The sequence below is a fragment of the Vidua macroura genome, chromosome 2, assembly GCF_024509145.1.
Source record: "Vidua macroura isolate BioBank_ID:100142 chromosome 2, ASM2450914v1, whole genome shotgun sequence".
NCBI lineage: Eukaryota > Metazoa > Chordata > Aves > Passeriformes > Viduidae > Vidua > Vidua macroura.
The window spans coordinates 27,348,047-27,367,395 of NC_071572.1; the positions used below are offsets into that span (position 1 = coordinate 27,348,047).

General features: G+C 42.9%; 2 protein-coding genes across 3 annotated transcripts in view; both read right to left on the reverse strand.

The window, feature by feature from the left end:
* LIMS1 (LIM zinc finger domain containing 1) overlaps window positions 1-7,431 on the reverse strand; it is a 68,663-nt gene extending 61,232 nt beyond the window's left edge. Inside the window, exon 1 of one of the 2 annotated variants that reach the window (XM_053970831.1) lies at window positions 7,356-7,431. In XM_053970831.1, coding sequence (XP_053826806.1) covers window positions 7,356-7,396 — 41 coding nt within the window. In that variant the 5' untranslated portion in view covers window positions 7,397-7,431. Of the gene's footprint in view, window positions 1-5,175; window positions 5,197-7,355 lie in introns of those variants that run through there. The other variant, XM_053970833.1, reaches the window with a different exon arrangement.
* A 6,825-nt stretch (window positions 7,432-14,256) lies between these two features.
* The window catches only part of GCC2 (GRIP and coiled-coil domain containing 2), a 32,654-nt gene continuing 27,561 nt past the window's right edge, over window positions 14,257-19,349 (reverse strand). The window contains exons 22-23 of the mRNA XM_053970166.1: window positions 18,941-19,142; window positions 14,257-17,837 (exon numbers count right to left, since the gene is read on the reverse strand). Of these exons, the coding sequence (XP_053826141.1) occupies window positions 17,767-17,837; window positions 18,941-19,142 (273 nt within the window). The 3' untranslated portion in view covers window positions 14,257-17,766. The remainder of the gene's footprint in view (window positions 17,838-18,940; window positions 19,143-19,349) is intronic.

Consider the following 19,349-nt stretch of genomic DNA (forward strand, 5'->3'; position numbering starts at 1 on the left):
CTCAAGGGCATTTCAGTGGAAGTTGTGGGAGGAGAAGCTGCTGTGAACACCTGGAGATTATGTGGTCATGGCAGATGGAGCCCATTAGGGGAATCCTCACACCCCGCTGCCATCCCTGCATCCCTCCCTGCACAGGACACCACCAGCACCCACCATCCCTGGCTTCCCATTATTTTCAGTGCAGCTATGTTAAACAACCAAGGGTGGGAATTTTACTCGTTCTCCTAAATCTCACCACCTCCCCCACTAAAGTTAAATATTTGGCCTTTGGTTTAAACTAAATGGATTTTTGTTTTTCCTTTCGAGCAGTCTCACGATCTCCGTGTGACCCCGGTGGGAGGACAGAGGGAGGCAGGGAGACCCCACCGTGCACTCAGAGCACTGCCAGAGCCCAGTGAGTGTCAGCCCACTCAGTAGCAGAGATGGGTGTAATAAGCTTTTAAAACCTTCCTTCCCCTTTTTTTAAAGAAAAAAGAACAAGGAAAAAGATACTAGTATTTTCTGATTTCCCTCTTCACACCTTTATTTTTTAATACATAGCAAACATTAAACAACTACATATTTGGATGCAACTCAAGGTAAACAATAGCTTTGATAGTTTAATTTAAAAAAAAAAATAGAAAATTCTCACTTTCTTGAAAGGCTTCACTTTTACTTATTTGTATATATTCCCTAGGTTATCAGCACATTTCCCTCTGCTTTTCTGAGAGCAATATATACATGTCCTTGTAACCAGAGAAGTATGGGAAATTCTGGAAACATCCAACTGTGTATAAACACTTAAAGTTCAGACACTCTAATACAAAACAAGTACCTCTCTGAAACAAACATCTCCAGATGTTTTAACATATTTTTATATAGAGATAGATATATATATAAGATGTGACTCAGGCAAGGAAAGCCAAAAGAATGTTCTCATTTCCTGAGACTGGCTAACAAAAAGGAAAAAAATGTGAATGAAGGAACAAAGATTCAAAAGTCAGCTTTTTCTTAACAACAGCAGCTTTAAAATGCTCCATTTCAAATCCTTTTTCATATAATCAGAATATTGCCTCTCTCTTGCAACTGCATAGACTCACAAAAGGAAGCACATAAAGGAGAAAAAAAGTTTTCTGGGTTGTTTAAAGTACTACAGAAATGTCTCATTAGAGAAGTGCCTGTCCTTATTTCAGTTCCAGTGAAGCTGATCGACACCTCCCACCCAACAAGCCCCTCTCTCACAGCCTGCTTTGTCTCCAGGGCACAGTGGTTGAGAAAAAGCCAGCAGCCACGTGTGCTGTGGCTGCCCCACAGCTCTGTCTCTGCATGGCAGAGCTCAGCCTGCAAGTGCTCATAGCATATCTTGTTCCATTTTTTTTTTTTCTGACAGTATAAGTGGGTACAAACAGCATCCAGTTCCTCTGGGACCTGAAAGCAATGGGTGAAGAAAGCTCATGGGCATCTCCAGATCATGAAGTCTTGTCATACCAACAAATGTCAGGTAGATTTAAACAGGCATCAAGATGTGTCACTATTCTCTGTGCCTTTTCTAACCATAAACCACGTGTTGGGCGGGGGGCAGGACACGAGATTTCCTTTCTCTGAATCCTTTGAAGGTGAACTTCTGCAAACCAATTCAGTGAGAACTGTGACAAACCACTGCCAGGGTGGTTTCCCTTCAGGCAGAGCAGTAAGAGGGGACAGCAAGCTGCAGAGAGAACACACTCAAGTGCACTTGCCACAACAGAAAGCAAAATTGCCCAGACAATCCTTCCACAACAACCTGTAGGCAGATAGGTGATGCTTCTTCCAGTGCATCAGAGCATGGACTCCCCACCCTGACGTCGCACCCAGGGCAGCCACAAGCAGTCCCCAGACCCAACCCAGACCACCACCAAACACTGCTCCCTCCTTTAAATCCCCAACACCTTGTCACACAACTCCACTTTTCACACCGCTCTCTGCTGAAATGGCTATTGCCACCTTTCCCAAGCTCTTTCCCATGAACATCACTGCCACCCTCAAGATCAAGGAATCAATCCAGATTGAGACAAACTCAGTTTAAAATCTATGTATCTACCAATCTCCCTCACCATAGGTTTTCAGCTGGTTCAAGTCCCTGGTGCTGGCACAAGAAATATTGGGGGACAGGAATGTGCAGGTCACCCCAGGCGGCTGTAACACAACCACATGCTTAATTAAAACATCTGTGTAATCATCACTGCCCATGGGAAGAGCAGCTGCCCTGGCATGGCCCATAGATGATCTGTCCTGAATCATAACACTGGCCAGAGCTGGGTCTGGGAGACAGCCATTGCCAAGTGAATCTCAGCCCACTCACAGCAGAACCTAGCAAAAATAAGTTACTTCATACAGCACAAATGCCCATCTCTCTGCCATGAAACACAAGTCTGTGCTACTACCAACACAGTTCAGAAGAGAACATACACAAAGCTCAGCAATATGTGCCTATTTGCAAGCGTTTCCTCCCGAAAACCAGAGGGTTTTGCAAGCAGAGGCCACTGTGCCCTGAATCCACAGGGGCTGCCTTACCCTAGCAGTGCCAGTGGCATCCCTTTCTACCCTACTCGCCAAGTGTATTTTTCATTCCCAAATCAGAGGTGGAGTGTGCCAAGAGACACCAAAAGAGATCTCAGGGATGCTGTTGTTCTGCAAGACAGGAGGCTGACAGCCAGTTCCTTGCCCTGGCCAGGCAGTACCCAGCCCCGGTGGGGATGGCCAGGCCCCCACAAAAGAGTCCTTGCAAAGTATCAAGGTCCCTTTTTTCCCCTCTCAGGGTGGATTTGAAATTCTCTGTGTGGTTCCCTCTCCCCACATCAATCCCACAGCTGCAGAATGTCAGTGTGAGGTCTGGACTGAAGCCAGTTTGCCATGTTGTTGCCTCCCAAATATTTGCAGGCGTTACTGTATTGCTTTGCTGTGGTCTTTCCCAGTGCCCCCAACTACAATAAAACAACATATTAATAGAGAAAACCCGTTTAATTTTGAGCACAGCAGCAACCCTGCGCTGCTCTGGCCACCCAGGAAATGTTCATAAAGTCATTACAATGCCTTAGCTCCCCAGAAGATCCACATCAATTCCCCACCCATGATACAAGAAATAAACCCACACCCCCCCCCCGGTTTTAACTCTACTCTTCACACCAGTTTAGGTTTTACTCAGACAACATATCCACCAGTGTGTTCTCAGTTCTTCAAACTATTTGATGCAACCAGTGTTTGAAACAACCCTAAATCCACATGATTAAGGACCCACCTTCTCACTGAATTCTACAGAAGTGGCTGGTGAGGTTTTTTAATAAATCAAAAAGTGATGAAAAGAAGCATCATCCAAGCTGGAATTCGAGAACTTCTTATTTATCATATAAAGAAAAGCAATCAATATGAAAAATACAGAGCATAAAACCTCTTCCTGGGTGCCAACCATGTTGTAATGCTATTTTTCATGCACTATAGGGTGCTCCAGACTATGCCATTTTGGCAGAGGAACATGGTTTCAGGCTGTAGGGGAGGTCCACTTTGTCCATAGTTTGTCATTGTCCACACCATCAGCTTCTGGCATCCTGCATATTGCTGACAGCCTCCCGATGCTGAGACAAATTCAGCAAACTGTTTGACATAAAGAGTTCCTATGGTACACAAAACCATAGTAATTACAAGGAAATTACAGTATCCTGACTTGTTTTTCCCCCTGCTTCTATCTGTTTAAAACACAGAAGTCAGCATTTTCATAAAGACTTACACACCACAGGAAGGGAAATGCTAAAATAATTGCAAAGAAGCATCCTAATTGGAAGAAAAATATTAACCCCAGGGCACAGTCCCCTGCTACATTTTCCCTAATTGTCAGACTGAATTAGGACCTTTCACCCTTTGTGCCCCAACAGCAGCATTTCTGCACAGGCTGTTAAGGGTGACGTGCTCTGTAGCACATCCCAACACGACAAGAACAGCAGACCACGTACACGGCTGCTTGGTTCACACCAGGCATAGCTTAGACAAGGGAAGGCTTTGGCTATGAAAACGTGACTGTCAGTTTCACTTTCCTTGTCATCAGCACTCACCATCGTGGAAAGGCCTGACAAGAGTAATTTCCCCACTGACTATCAAGCTGCTTTATCACAGCTAATAATTAAAGCCTCCCTATATTGAAAAGTAGTAAGAGATTGCATTATGCGACGGAGTGAAAAACTTTTGAACTGGGCTTTGGAAGAGAACAAAGCACAGACAAATCAGGATGTGTAACCTAACACACAGCATGAAGCCACAATTGCAGGAGCTGAAAGGATTGCCTTAAGTGCTCCAATAATAAATATTTCACTGCAACTTGAGAAAGAATTTGTTAACTGTGCAAACCACCCTCTGTATATTGCAGACCATTAATGGTTCCCCTGCAGTAACTGTATGGAGCAAGTTGTAAGAAAAAGACTTGTGCACTACAACTGAGACCAAACTGCAGCACCACATTTAGCTTCTTATTTAGAATCCCCTATCAGAGCCAGTAACACCATGAAGTGTGCCCCTGTTTTTCAGCTTCACAGTCTACAGTGAAATAAGAACTGTAAATCCAATGAGTCTGTACTTGTTTTTCAAGCGTAGTTATACTTGGAGTCAGGAGGACCTGGCTTTTTCCAGTATTTTGCTGCATGCTGGCCTGTATTTCTTGCTACAAAGAAAAACTCTGTTTGTTCTAGGAAACTACAAAAGCTTAAGATAATAATGGTTCTGAACAGAGAACCTAATGTTTTTCTCTGAACCACATATGAAACTTATTCCAATGACAACACATCAAGATGAGTTCAGCACAACCAGCTGAAAAAGCTGCCCACAAAACTCAGAGGACATTTATAAAGCAAGCAGGCATTGCCACAACGAGCTATCAGCCCCAGGCAGCACACCAAGCAATCCTGAACTGCCCACCACTACCCAGCATCGACCCACTGTGCATCCCTCCTTACCTAAATCCCTCTCTTCCAGGATAGAGTCTGGTCTCCCAGCGTGATTCTGAGTGAGAAAGCTGTGCCTCAGTAACGACTGTTCAAGTGACAGCACCAGCCTGCAAGTTCCTCTAGTTGCAAAACAAAAGCCACAGGAGTGACTCAAGTTCAAAAAGCTCCATAAAACAAAGAGGGGGAAAAAAAAAAGTTACAAAGAGAAGTATTTCCTTGTGCATACCTGCTGACCAGATGTCTTTGAGATCATTTTACATTTTGTTAAAAAGGAGGTTTGAATGAAATAGTCACATTTTTAGTGGGTTTTTTAAACCCAAAGAACCAAAACAAGAAAACACATCAATTTTTAATTTTCTCTCCTTATATTTTACAAAATCAAAATGCATCTTCCAAGAGCCCTATGCCTTTGTTTCAACTTCAGTGGACTGGAATCGTCTATAGAAAACCCCCTCAGCCAGATGACTTGGAGCTCATCCGAAGGAGCTGGCACCACACCCTCTCACCACTGTGTCCCCTGCTACATGAGCAGCCCTGCTGTCCTGGCTGGCACCTCCCTCTGCTCCCTCAAGCCATGCTTCTGTGACAGTGAACCACACAGCACCTTCACCTCCCTAACCACAGCACAGGCCCTTGTCCTCCATACAACCATTCACCCCAAAAGAATGGTGAAAGGAACAGAGGAAGCCAGCCTTTTTAGGCAAGGGGCCCCACGTCCAGTCTTTACTGGGCAAACATTTCTTATTCAGGGCACACCAGCAGCAGCAGGACTCCAGGCTGACTCTCAGCCACGGGAGGATTTGCTTGGCCAGGAGGCAGCATTGCTCCTGCTGCTGTGAAAGGATGCTTGAGCCGCCAGCCGCACCCTGGATGGCTCTGCTGCCACCAGTGTGTCCCGGGATGTGCTGGCCAGCCGCATGCTGCAGCAGGTAACCTCCCTGCTACTTCATCTCTGCAAGTTTCTGCAAGCGGGGGCTCTAGTCTGACTTCGTCCCAAAACCTCTCACTGTGCCAGGGGTGTAGCTTAGTTCATATCCTTGGAAGCATGTACCAGCAGGGCAGCTGGCCCACTCCCTGACAGCTTCAGCAGAACAAATGCCAAATATGTAATTGCTCTGTTTACCTGGCCAAAGAGGCGGCTCAGCCGGAGCACCTGTGTGGGGCTGAAAGACACAGAGCTACGCGCAGTCGCGACCGACTGACGCTGGCGGCACAAATACTGACAACTCGGCCACTTTCAGGAATGCAGAAAGAATCCTGGCCTGGAAGCATCTACCACCCACTATGAAAGCAAGTGGCTGTTGGAACATCCAAAGAAGAAACAGTTACCCACAACACATAAGGACACCTGAATCACATTATCATGTTTTTCTAAGCATGTGGCTGCACTGCAGCTGGTCAAGGCTGGTGAGATCCTGCCCAGGACATCAGGGTACTGACACCGGGAGAAGAGCTGGCTCACCTTGCTCAGGATGGCACCTCTGTAGCCCAAACTCAGCCTGACTTTGCAACTGCCACAGCTTTTCTCCAAAGGTATGGCAGAGAGCTGGAGGAGCCTGCAGGAGAAGTCGAGCGCGGGAAAGATAAGGCAGTCTTTAGACAGGCTAAAGTTTGTGTGCCAGCAGCCGTCCTGTACCTGCAGTCCACAGCAGCTACAAAATCACTCTTTTTCCTTCCCTCAGCTCCGTGTTTTTACATATTAGCACAACACTTTGCCAAGTGCTTTAATTAGGGCCATTTCTTCCCAAGAAAAAACTGCACAGGGTGAGGCTTTGAAACACTGAGCAATGAGTAGAGCAGCCTTTGCTTTCCGTAGTCCACCCCATTAACCAGTCCCCAAGACAGGACTACTCGCTAATTGTGGAATATGCATAAACATCACGAATCTCACCACATCCACACCCGAGGTTATTTAGTATGATGCTTTTAACAGAGCCACCGCCCGCCCAGGACAGGGCACCCTTTAGCGCACTGGGCATCAGACCGCGCTCACGCCGCTCCCGGGACGTGCGAGCCCCAGTTCTGGGTGTTTTTCCCGATCGCCGTAACAAGGGCACAGGGCCCACCCCAGCGCTCCGAGCGAGCGCCTAACGCCGAGCAGGGGATTGCGGAGAGAAGGGATTCCTGCAGTGCCCCTCGCAGCGGCTCCCGGGGCTGCCGGGACAGGGAAAAGTTTCCCCGTGAAACGGACACTTCACAGGGACACCCTGCACGGCTGCGGGCCCCCCGTCCCCTCGGCGGGACCGCAGCCCGACCCCGCCGGCGCCCGCGGGAGCAGCGGGAAAGCGCCTTTCTCGGGCAGCAGCCGGTGACAGCGGCCCGGCCGAGACAAAGCGCCGCCCTCGGCGGCCGCCCGCCGCGGGAGGCGGGACGGGACGATGCGGCCGGCCCCCGCGCCTCTCCTACCTGTTACAGTTGATCCCCGCCGCCGCCGCCACCCCCAGCATCGCGGCGGCCGCCGCTCCCGCCGCTCCCGCCAAGCGCTCCCCACCGGCGGCGGGCGGGGCCTCGCCGGGCCGCGGTAATGGCGCTGGGCGGCACCGCCCGCCGCCGGGGGGCGCCCTCCGCTGCGCCCCGCCCCGGCCCCGCTGCGCCCCCGCGCGGGGAAAGAGGGGAGGCACCGCCGGGAGATGGGATCTCCTGGCCGGGAAAGAGGGGAGGCACCGCCGGGAGATGGGATCCCCTGGCCGGGAAAGAGGGGAGGCACCGGCGGGAGATGGGATCCCCTGGCCGGGAAAGAGGGGAGGCACCGGCGGGAGATGGGATCCCCTGGCCGGGAAAGAGGGGAGGCACCGGCGGGAGATGGGATCCCCAGCCCGGGAAAGAGGGGAGGCACCGCCGGGAGATGGGATCCCCTGGCCGGGAAAGAGGGGAGGCACCGGCGGGAGATGGGATCCCCTGGCCGGGAAAGAGGGGAGGCACCGGCGGGAGATGGGATCCCCTGGCCGGGAAAGAGGGGAGGCACCGCCGGGAGATGGGATCCCACCGCCCAGCCCGAGAAGCGGACAGAGCCCACTGCAAAGAGCTGGGGTCCCCCCTCCCCATGTGCTTCCCGCTGGGCCCGCGGGAGAGGTCGCTCGCCTCCTCCGTCAGCCCCGCGGGAGATGCGGCGGCCGGAACGCCCCGCGGAGTTACGCGAAGTAGGTACCTGGGAGCGGCTGTTGCTGGTTTTGTTGTTTTCGGCTTTTTTTTTTCTTTTTTTTTTTCTTTTTCCAGAACCGAAAATTGATGTCAAAACAATTCCAAGTATTTTCACTGTTTCCTACACGTGGTCGGGTAGTGCAGGATAATTTGTAGCAAGGAAGTTGTCGCCACACCTTGAAGCGCCAAATATACTTAGGTGACTTGTGCTGGAGCCAGAGTCCGGTTTAGATCAACATTATTTAAGCATGTAACAGCATTAATAAGCAATGGCATGGGGAAAGGCTAGCACCTCGCTCAGGCTCAGAAGTTTATAAAGTAAATGTAAGAAAGTTACCTCCAACACTGCCAAACCTGGGGCCAAACCTTCCACTTCACTTGGAGAAAAGCGACCTCATTCCAAATCAGGGAAGTTTGAAAGGCAGACTATGGAGAAATGAAAGGAGCATAACAGAAAAGGTGGTGTTATTGAGCTGTCTGTATTGCCACCCATTGCTGTCCCAGAACAAGGAAGTGGCGAGTTGGAATGAAAAATGCAAATATTTGCCTGCCAGGATTAAGGAAATATCTATATGGCTCCAAGAAGACAGATCAAAGGAATATGTTAAGCCAGTGAAGATCAGCATAGTGGAGCACAGATGAGTGAGCACAGATCAGAAAGAATAATTCAAATATGAAGCACATCTACTTTGGTATCCATCAGAAACAGGAAAAGAATGTGAATGTTGGGGACTATGATGCACAAACGTATTTGATGGCTGTGCCAGAAGCATGGTTCTAGAGAGGACTACAGCTGTAGAAACACAGACTGTCTGTAGTACCTTTTTTTTTTTTTTTTTTTTTATTTGTTATTTTTCTCCTTGGCAGGGTTCAGTTTTGCTTGCCAAGATGAGGAATCAAACACAGCAAGACTTTAGCATCACAGAGGATACATTTCTGCATAAAGAGGAAAATAGAATATATGGCTGAAAAGGGAAGGGATGATATGCCAGAAGAGGGGGCTGTGATCCTTCCCCTTTACTCAGCATTGGTCAAGCCACACCTGGAGGGCTGAGCCCAGTTCTGGGCTTCCCAGTACAAGAAAGACATGGACATACTGGAAAGAGCCCATCAAATGGCCACTAAGATTATTTAGAGACTAGAGCACCTCTCCTGTGAGGAGAGACAGAGAGCTAGGACTGCTCAGCCCGAAGAAGAGAAGGCTCAGAGACATCTTACCAACTAATAAAAATATCTGAAAAGAGAGAGTAAAAGCAGGACAAAGTCAGTATCTTTTCAGTGGAATCCAGTGACAGGAACAGAGGCAAAGGAAACAAACTGAAATACAGAAGGTTCCCTCTGAACATCAGGAAAATTTTTGCTGTGAGAGTGACTGAACACTGGCAGAGGTTGTCTGTGGAGGCTGTGGAGTCTCCACCCTTAAAGGTACTCCATAAGCATCTGGATGTGATCCTAGGAATCTTGCTGTAGATAGCCATGCTTGAACGGAGGTTGGACAAGTGACTTCCAGATATACATGCCAACATCAAAAATGGTGTGATTATGTTGAAAAACCAATCACACCACCCCCTTCAATTAAAACAAACAAAAAACCCCACAAAACAACCAAGCCCAACCCCAAAACACTCACCTATTTTAATGAGTCTATCAGCAAAGCTTCCTTATATCATCTAAATAAGTAAGTACTCATTCTGTGCCAGCTGAAGGTAATACAACCCTTCTATTTTTTTTCTAATCTGCTTTGGGCAGTCTGCCACTACTTGTAGGCAGCTTCATGAATGTCTTTAATTAACCTCAGCTTGTCTGCAAGGATTTCAGGGTCTCTCTCATTGCTGATCCTCCTGGGGAGCTGTATGTATGTCCCTGGCTGCTAAAGAGCAGCACCACTGACCAGCACAGCCTGAAAGGGCAGGGAGGTGGCTGGGCAGGTGTGCAACCACCAGGGCCGCAGACTTCAAAATAGTAAATTCTGGAAATAATTAACAGGCAGTGCCAGCCAACAAGCGCAGCCGTTGTGGCGCTTCCTTTGGAGGGCACTTTAATGGATTTAACAGCAAGTGAATTGCATAACGTACAGCAAGAATTGCATAACGTACAGTTTTCCAGGGCTTTTAAAGATGAAATCCCTAAAGCCTAGTCTGCTAGCAATATAATCTCAAAGTAGCAAAGGCATTCTCATAGAGAGTGGGAGAGCCTTCCCCAAGCACGTACAAATGCCAAACACTAAGTACTAGCAGCTTTTGGAAACTCTAAGTACCAAGAAAAACCAGGAATTCAGTTTCAGAGTTTCCCTCCTCAGGCTGTCTGCACTTTGCAGCAAGTTTGCGCCTTGGGGGCTGATTTAAATTTTTGTTTTGTCTTGCTTTACAACAGAAATAACAATTCTTAATTGTTATTAATTATCCATTACATAGTATTAGGCCATGCTGGCATTCTAATTAACTTGTAAAATTCAGTCTAGAATACTTAAGCAAGTAATTTAATAGGATTCACAAAGCACACACCACAGACTCCTAAGGAGATCATTCCTTCCATTCCAGTGTAATGCAGGCTATGGTGATTTTCTTCCTATGCAGTTTAAAGAAAATATGGTAGTCTGCCTACTTATTTCAGTTTACAAACCCATCACAAAGTTTAACATTCTGTTGCTAATGTACTTGGCATCAGGTACAAAAGTGCCATTATCCCCAGCATGTCAGGAAATAGAGACGCTGAAATTAAATTCACAAAGGAAGCATGTGGCAAAGCAGGGAATTTGGACTCCATGTCTCCAGACCAGCACATTAATCACAAAATTAATGCTTTTTTTTTTTTTTTTTACTCTCATCTCTCCCTTTAAGACCAGCATAAAATGCAGTTTTAAGTAGGCATATGCTTTTGATGTTCTGTTTCCAGACTACTTTACATTTTCCATCACTGTTGAAATACCAAACTTATTGTACTGCAGCTGGCAGTGACACTTTAGTGACATGGACTCAGCAGTGCCAGGTTAACAGTTGGACTCTTTGATCTTCAAGGTCTTCTTCAACCTAAATGATTCTGTCACTCTTAAGTGACAGCACAGAGCCTATTCAGAGCTAAATGCATGGTCAGCTTTGCTGACATTGAACAAGGCCATTATTGTAGGCCTGGGGAAGAAGTGAGAAAGGAAGGCTTATTGAGGACAGATGAGAAGGCAGCTGCTTGGTCAAAGAATTTGGCTGCCTGTCTCTAATCACAGATATCAGCATCGTTACATCAAGTTCTTTTTCTGGAAATGAAAAAGTTTTTTATGATTTTGCCAGAGTGGTATGAAGAGACATGAGTATGTAACTTCTAACTGTGGTATTTGCTTGAGCTGTTGCTTTCTTCCAGAACTTCATGCAACTGCAGATGGTAGATTCATAGAATGGTTTGGGTTGTAAGGGATCTTAAAGATCATGCAGTTCCAACCCCCCTGCCACAGGCAGGGATGTCTTGCACTAGACCAGGTTACTCAGAGCCCCACCCAACCTGGCTTTGGATACTTCAAGGGATGGGACATCCACAGCTTCTCTGAGCAACTGTTCCAGGGCCTCACCACCCTCACAGTAAAGACTTTCTTTCTAATATCCAATCTAAGCCTATTCTGACTCTGAGAGCCTGTTAGCAGAGCAGCCCCATAGTTGTTTACTTAACATAATCAATGGATTTAAATTGTAAACTGTGTGAGCATTCATGTCACACCTCCAAAGCTATGAAGCTAAAGCAACAGTGAAGGAAGCTTTGACCATGTAAGTAGGAATAATTTTTGAACATAGGGTGTCCAGCTAAATATTCTTAGCAAAGCTGTTAATGAATTAACAGCTTAATTAACAGTTAATGTATTATTTAGGTTTCACATTTTTGCTCAGCATTATTAACTCCACTAATCAATTGAATAAATAAGTTTTGACCACTATTTGATATCTCTAAAAAACATTTCTATTATTAAAAACAACATGTAGTTTGCTCAGAATACTGGAAGACATTTCAGTGATCATTCTGACATCCATATAAAACAAGTCAGATTTCTGCTTCATGCATTTTAGACACACTTAGTATATTCGGCATAATTTTCTTGGAAGAGGGAAGTAGACTGCAAAACCAAGGATATAACTTTAATTGATCAATCTCAAACCTCTGCAAAATTGATCAATAAAATTCCATATTTAGCAGCATAAATTTCTGCTTTATGACAAGATCAGTACTTGTGCAGACTCAGTAAAGGCTAAAGAAAAAACTTATGGCAGCACCACAAAACAGGTACTTTAAGAAATCATGACTCTTGGAGATCATGGTATTACTCTCACATTTTTTATAGTAAAAGTGTGTAATTTTTCTATTTCAAGCTTTTTGTCACTGCAATTCCCATCTTTCCCAGAATGTTACAAAACCTATCCTTAGCTTTTCTGCATTTTCTGAAAATCCTCTTCCTGCAAGATATCCAATATCCCCCACCACTGCAATCAACTGGTTTAACCAGTTTCCAAGAGAAAGGCTGGTGGGTAGTCAGGGCAGGGACAGAGATGCCACTTCAACAACAGGACCTGTTTAGGGTTTTTATCGCCACCATCTGCTTTTCTCCCCTGGAGAGGCTGTAGCCCTCTCCCCCTGGAGCAGAAGGACCACCCCTTGCAAAGGTGGGCAGCTTCACCTGGACTGCTACAGCTGCAGGTTTAAGCCAAAGCTGTAACTAGATGTGAGAGGAATATTAACTAGTCTGTATAAATACAGGGATGCTTAAGCCAAAATGATGTGATTGGCCTTCTCCCTTGGCAAGAGTAATGCTGAGCATCAGCAACTTAATTCCACAAAGGGGAGTAATAACAGTAAAACAGTATTTGGGTAGAAGCCTTTTTCTGAAGCTCTATAATGGTTTCTATGCTTTTTATTTTTGATATGCTCTACAGGCTGCAAAGGGCAAGAGAGCCAAGAGCGAATATGTACCTCCCCTCCGGAAACAGTCTGAGTGTTCTCAGAACAAGCTTCGATTTTCAGGCAATGAAACAATAAACCCCACTTAAATCCTATGCTTGTACACAGCTGCTATCCAGTGTCTATCAATTTAAAACACTTTCAAAGGCTGCTGTGGGAGGACTGGGACTGTGCCCATGCCCAAAAGAGCACACTGTTTTTGACACTGATTACATTTAACTTGGATTCTTAAGAAGCCTTTAGGCTGATAGCACAAAAAAAAAAAAAAAAAAAAAAAAAAAAAAAATTGCCAATACCAAGGCATGCTGATGTTCATTTCCATACTTGTTTTACTATTCTCAGTCTTCACTATTCAGTCCAGCCTGAATCCTCAGAATGAGCCTAAGAATCACAGGACAGGAAGGAAAGGAAGGAAGCTCCTGAATCTAAGATGCATCTTCTCATCCTTTCACAATGTGATAGATTTTAATCAAATTCATTTAAAAAGTAGTCAGATTATTATTCCCCTTCCCCATAGCATATATAAACTTATGTAAAAGCTGTTAGAAGTTGACTGGAAGTATCAGGCTCTCTTTTTTGACCCTTGTATCCATTTATTATGCCTTCTGTTCACAGCTTATGATCCCCTCTCTGACCACGTATTTGTGTAATAAGCATGGTCTAAGAAAAATGGTTGGCAAGAAAATAAACATGCCAAACTCTTGCTAAATCAAACCAAGCACCTCTTCATCCACTGAGCATGCAGTCTTTGCAATAGGACAATTATGCAGATAAAGAAAAATTATCACAGTGTATTAGGGAAGAGGTAATTATGGCCATTTCAAAGTTGTGTGCAATTAGAAAAGTGTGCTGATTTATAAGGTAGTTAGTACTCAAACACACTAAATGCAATCCTGCTAATAAGGCCATTAACAGCTTCTGCAACCCTCCTCTCCTTCATGTCTAATATTGTCAGATTGCTGGTGACAATCTAGTAACACATTTGAAGTCACTTAAATGAGCTTTTCAAAATTTTTTTTCTAAAAAAACTCTATAACAAACCAATTTCTTTTCTGTTCACGCAGAAGAATCCATTGCTGTAGTTGCCTTCCAAAACAGAGGCTGTGGATACTACACCAGATCCATAAAATCTCTTCAATACAATGGCAGAAAGTCCTTGTTTTCTACCTTCCACCTGAGTAGCATTTTCTCAGGTAAGAACAGGCATTCAGGGAAAAGAAAAGGCACTCTGTTGAGTAAAGGTGAATTTTATTGAAGTGATGGCCACATGAAAAGGCCATCAAAGACATATTTCCAAACAAAATACTTATCTATCCAGACTAGCAATTCTGAAATTACTACAACAAATATATTTTTATCTCTTCATACATTCGGTTTCTCAGCTTGTGAGTAATGACTGCTATTTGCAAGGCTTCTAAGGGAGATATTTTCACAGTACCAACAATAGTAGAACTAGCAGGTAGTTTAGGAAGTATTGATGCACTGGGTGAAGCTAAGGCATAAGCCAAATGAAGCATGTATGTTTAATCTGGCTTCAAAGTCACTTAGTACAAAGTAAGGAGAATTTTTAGGCATTCCTCCACAATTTAATGATATATCATCTCTTATCACAGCAAATAGATGAAGGGAGATAGACGAAGGAGGATTTAAATTTAGAAAATAATAGAACCCTGTATTCTCACAGTTATACTTTAGGTAACGAGGGTCATGAAAGAAAAAAAGCAACCTTACTCTCCTTCAACTGGCCACATCTATACAACAGCCTGACAAGCTCTGATCTTCCTGTCTTTCAGCTGGAGCACTTTTTGCTTGCACAGATGAGTCTCCCTTCTAGGTAAAGGGAAAATGAAAGACATATAACCCATTTCTAAGTCAGCATTCGACAGCTGAAAATTCAGCCACAGTGCAGGTTTGGGAACACTGAATCACTCCCATTTTTGGTTTTTACTTAATGTATAATTTGTATAGTGACAGCAGAATTATTATTATTATTATTATTATGCCCTCCTTATGCTTGGACTGAAGGCAGGCTGTTAAAAGATAAAAATCAGTCCTGAGCTTATAAACATTTTGGGCAAGGGTGATATTTTCTGTGAAAAATTCTAGTAAGTATGGCACTGTAAAGAAAACAAAAAGAACCAGAAAGCAAAGTCAGCACAGTGCTCTTCCAAAAAAGAGCACCACAGTATATCAAGAAGCAGCAGTACTAGTTAAAACTTTAAACTGCTTTTTGAAAGCAAATCACAGCTACAATGCTGTACATTAAAATGCAAATATATGACATATAAAAAGTTCTCTATGCAAAATAATCCTCTTTCCAGTTTATGTTCTTCTATGCCATTTACTCAAGTGTCTGTTAAACTTTTTTTTCTTACAGTCAGTTTATTGCCACATAGGTAAGTTCTGGCAATCTTAGCAACAGAAAACAGTTAGTAACAGTTATTAAAATATTTTTGCATTAATTAAGATCTCTATCTTTCATTGTAAAAAAATATATTAATGCAAGTTATTCACTCCATTCTTAAGTACGGTACTCAAGTTTTACTAAAAACAGTGAGCATGCAACTCAGACTTGAAAGAAGTCAATAAACAACTGGTATTTCATACAGCCAGTGTCATATGTTACTTGCACACCTTTATTCACAGCTTACAGTGTTCAATAATTTACAGTTCTGAAATATGTGCATTTTAAGAGGAACTTGTCACAGCTCTTAAGCAATAGCAGAGACTAAATCAGGTCAGCTGCAAAGGGAGTGTGAACTGAGACAAAACCATACCCTTCTACTCATGTGCATCCATTGTTAAAATCACAGCAGGAGGATGACTAGCACTTACTTTTATATATGTTTCAAATCTCTCCTGTTGCTGTTTTGGCATTCTTCTGAGTGACATTAACCAAATCCAGCTGAATAAGGAGTTGGAATCCAGCATCCGAGAACTGGTCCAAATCGTTCCAAAGGCAAATGCAAGAAAGCCTAAACACAGCCTCCTGTTTGCTATCTACAGACATCTAAAAAGACTCATCCCTCAAACTATTGTTGATCAGTTCTATGTTCTGAAAGTCCCCAGAGGATGTTTTCCCCAGAAGCACAAACCATAAAAGTTCCACTTAAAATATATATAGGAGGGGAAGAAAATAGAAGTTCCTAAGACAGTGGAAAGGAATTAAAATTCCTAAATAAAGCCCGTTGGCTTTGTTGATTGTTTACTGAAATATACGCAACAAGCAAAAAATTAAACCAAAAGCAACCTTACTGAACAGTTTATTATTAACATGCTGCCATTCTGCTGTCCATATGTTCAGATTAATCTCAGCCTGAAATAAGGCAATATTAAAGGAAGAAGCATCATCTCCTCAGAGCTAAGGTAGATAGGAAAGGAAGAACCCTATTTAGTATTTATATGGGTACCTGGGAAAGACTCTCTGTAAAACAACACAGAGAATATGAAAGTATGAGTGAAAAAGACAGAAAGACTGGTTTAAACATAAGCTGGATTCAAACACATGTGTATGCTTTTTAAAACCTTACAAATAAATTAAGATGGTGAAAGATATTATGGACTGTATAAGGAAGAAGACAACTGAACGTAAAAAGAGGTGCTGTGTTGACAATAGAAGAAGAGATGGTAGAAATTTATTTTTCTTGGGAAAAACCTCTAACATTCTGTTGAGCAACCTGGAACAGAGATATCTCATCTGTGCAAATATCTGTGCAAACAACGTACATACACACAGGCAAGGGAGAGAATAAGATCTTCAATCATTAGAACATTTAAAAAATGCATCTATTGACAAAAGCTTCATTCTTTTCTCTCAGAAGTTAATGTTAGGAGTCTGACCTGTGGGCTCAGATTCATTCTTTAGTGTCTTCACTATGACTAAGTCAGTATGAGTAGTCTTGCCATCCAATTAGAGACATCATTACAGTAATGGAACATTTTTTCCTGGTCTTTCCCACAAACTTCCAACCTCAGATTAAAAAGCCCTATCTTAAGCTTCAAAGCTCACAAAAGCTTCAGCTCACTTAGGATCTCTGAATCTTGGAGCAGTATACTAAGGCTTCCATAGATGCCACTAATCTCTACTACAGTACCATGCCCAGGTGTGACAAGCACTGTATTTCATACAGATTTTTGCACCCTCTACATTTTGTGAACTGTTGCCTTCATGTTCTGCAAAAGCAAAATAATTTAAGAAAGACAACAACTTTAAAGCAGAAAATGCCCTTTCTATTTCTTAATTATCGTACATTTTGTAGTCATCACAAGAGAGGAAATAATTTAAAATTTCTTAAATGTGCAGAGAGTAATACTAACCATATAGATTAGCTAGCTGACAGTGATATGTGAAAGCAACTGTAAACACTTTTAAATGATTAAAATCTAAACTCTAGTTATTCCAGTTAATATAAGGTCAAACTTTTAAACTGATATCAAAAGAGCTATCACAGGTTGACAAATTCTGTTTCCAAGCTATTTGCAATGAATTTGTCACTCTTCATAGTTCTTATTATCAGCTTTAACATTTACAAGAAAAATAGTTCACTGCTGCCAGAGCATAACATAGGACCATCTTTCAGGGCTACTGCAGGCTTCTTTCTTAGTAGAGCCTAAAAAGCTGAAAAAAAACACACACAAATAAAACCCTGTAGTTCAATGCTACAACACCAGCAGATCTACAGTAAGATTTCTGAGTATTGCAGTTGTGGAATGTTTTTAAAGACTCAGTGCTTCCACTGCTTTATCGAAGACCTGACCAGCTGTGGAGGTATGAAGCCCACCCAGAAGGCCGTGAGGTACTCTCTTCTTCACCTGAAGGAGGAAGAAAAACATATTTTATATTATGTTAGACATCTATTATGTTGGACAGTGCATCATTTGGTTACATATCCTTGTCTCCATTCCTTGCCTTTATCCTTTTTCAAATGCTGTCCTTAAGCTTGCTGAGAAAGGAATTCACTCTTGGGCTGACATAGATATGGATTGTACCACCAAGTCCACTTTACTTTGGGTAGTTAAGAATGTCTGAAAAAGGTAGTTTATCACCATTCTCCAGAAAAATCTGTTCAGTCTTCATTAGAGGGCCAGAACAACATCAACATGCTATGAACTTAACTTACATCTTATTTTTCCAAATGCACAGTCTATCATGGAATGCAATACTTAAACACTTCCCTTTCTAATGTGATTTTGTTCACAAGTTTTAAGTTCTGATATGTGCATGTGTTGCTTACTGTTTATATTAATTCTAAGATAAAGTATAGGTCAATTGCTAATGAAGTACAAGAAGCTACAGTTACTCTCATTGAGAAGTGACAAACAATATCTTAAAAAGCATTTAAGGGAACAAATGCTGAGAGTATTTGAAGTAGAAACAGAACATTATTGTACATAGAAATCTGGTGTTAATTTCTTGCAAATACCTAACTCTTTTTATGTCTTTCCCTAGTCCCTCTATTTCTTCAACAAAGAGCATATTTTAAGATATCTTTAAATGTATTATATTGAAACTAATATTAGATCTGCAGTACTGCCTTGAGAGGACCACTTCAGTTATCTGTTTAGAACATCTGCAAAGAAAATAATTCAATTATATAAACCTCTATTTTGACAAAAAAAAAAAATTAACTCTACTCAAAATGTGAACACATAAAATTTTTTCATCTTATCATTGTCTTCCTAAAATGTGAATGTTTCAGAAGAAATTATATTTTATGTCAATTTCACAGTACTTTTTCTGTTTATTGAAAACTGAACAGTAACTTCCTAACAAAGAAAATGGTTTTATGACTAGTTCATTGGCATTATGATACTAAGTTTTGTTTTTTCTCAAAGGTCTACACAACAGACAGCACAGAACTATCCTTTTCCTTTCTTTTTCTCTTTTTTGTGACAATATTTTGAACACCACCTACCTTGGGCAATTGCAACCAGCTTCCCCTTCTCTTCAGGGCTGAGTTGCAACATGGTGTCTATGACTGGGAGCAGCCGTTCCTTCTCACTTCCTGATTTCAGAAATATGAACTGCAACAGAACATTCTTCAAGTATTCTAGATTAGCCACAGACTTTTCTCTCTCTTGATTTCTTTCCAATCTTCTTATTTCATTCTTAAGAAGCTGCAGATGAGGAAAAAATATGTAATACTGCTTGCCTCACTTAATGAGTAATTGAACAAAGGTCTTTTGAAGAGCTAAAAAATGAATTGCGCAGCTTGCTTCAAAAAGAATAATGCATGTTTAGCAGCATATTCAGGACAAAAATTCAGTGAAAATTAAATATGTGATAATGTTGCAAGAAATAAGTTATTGACTAAAAATACCCTT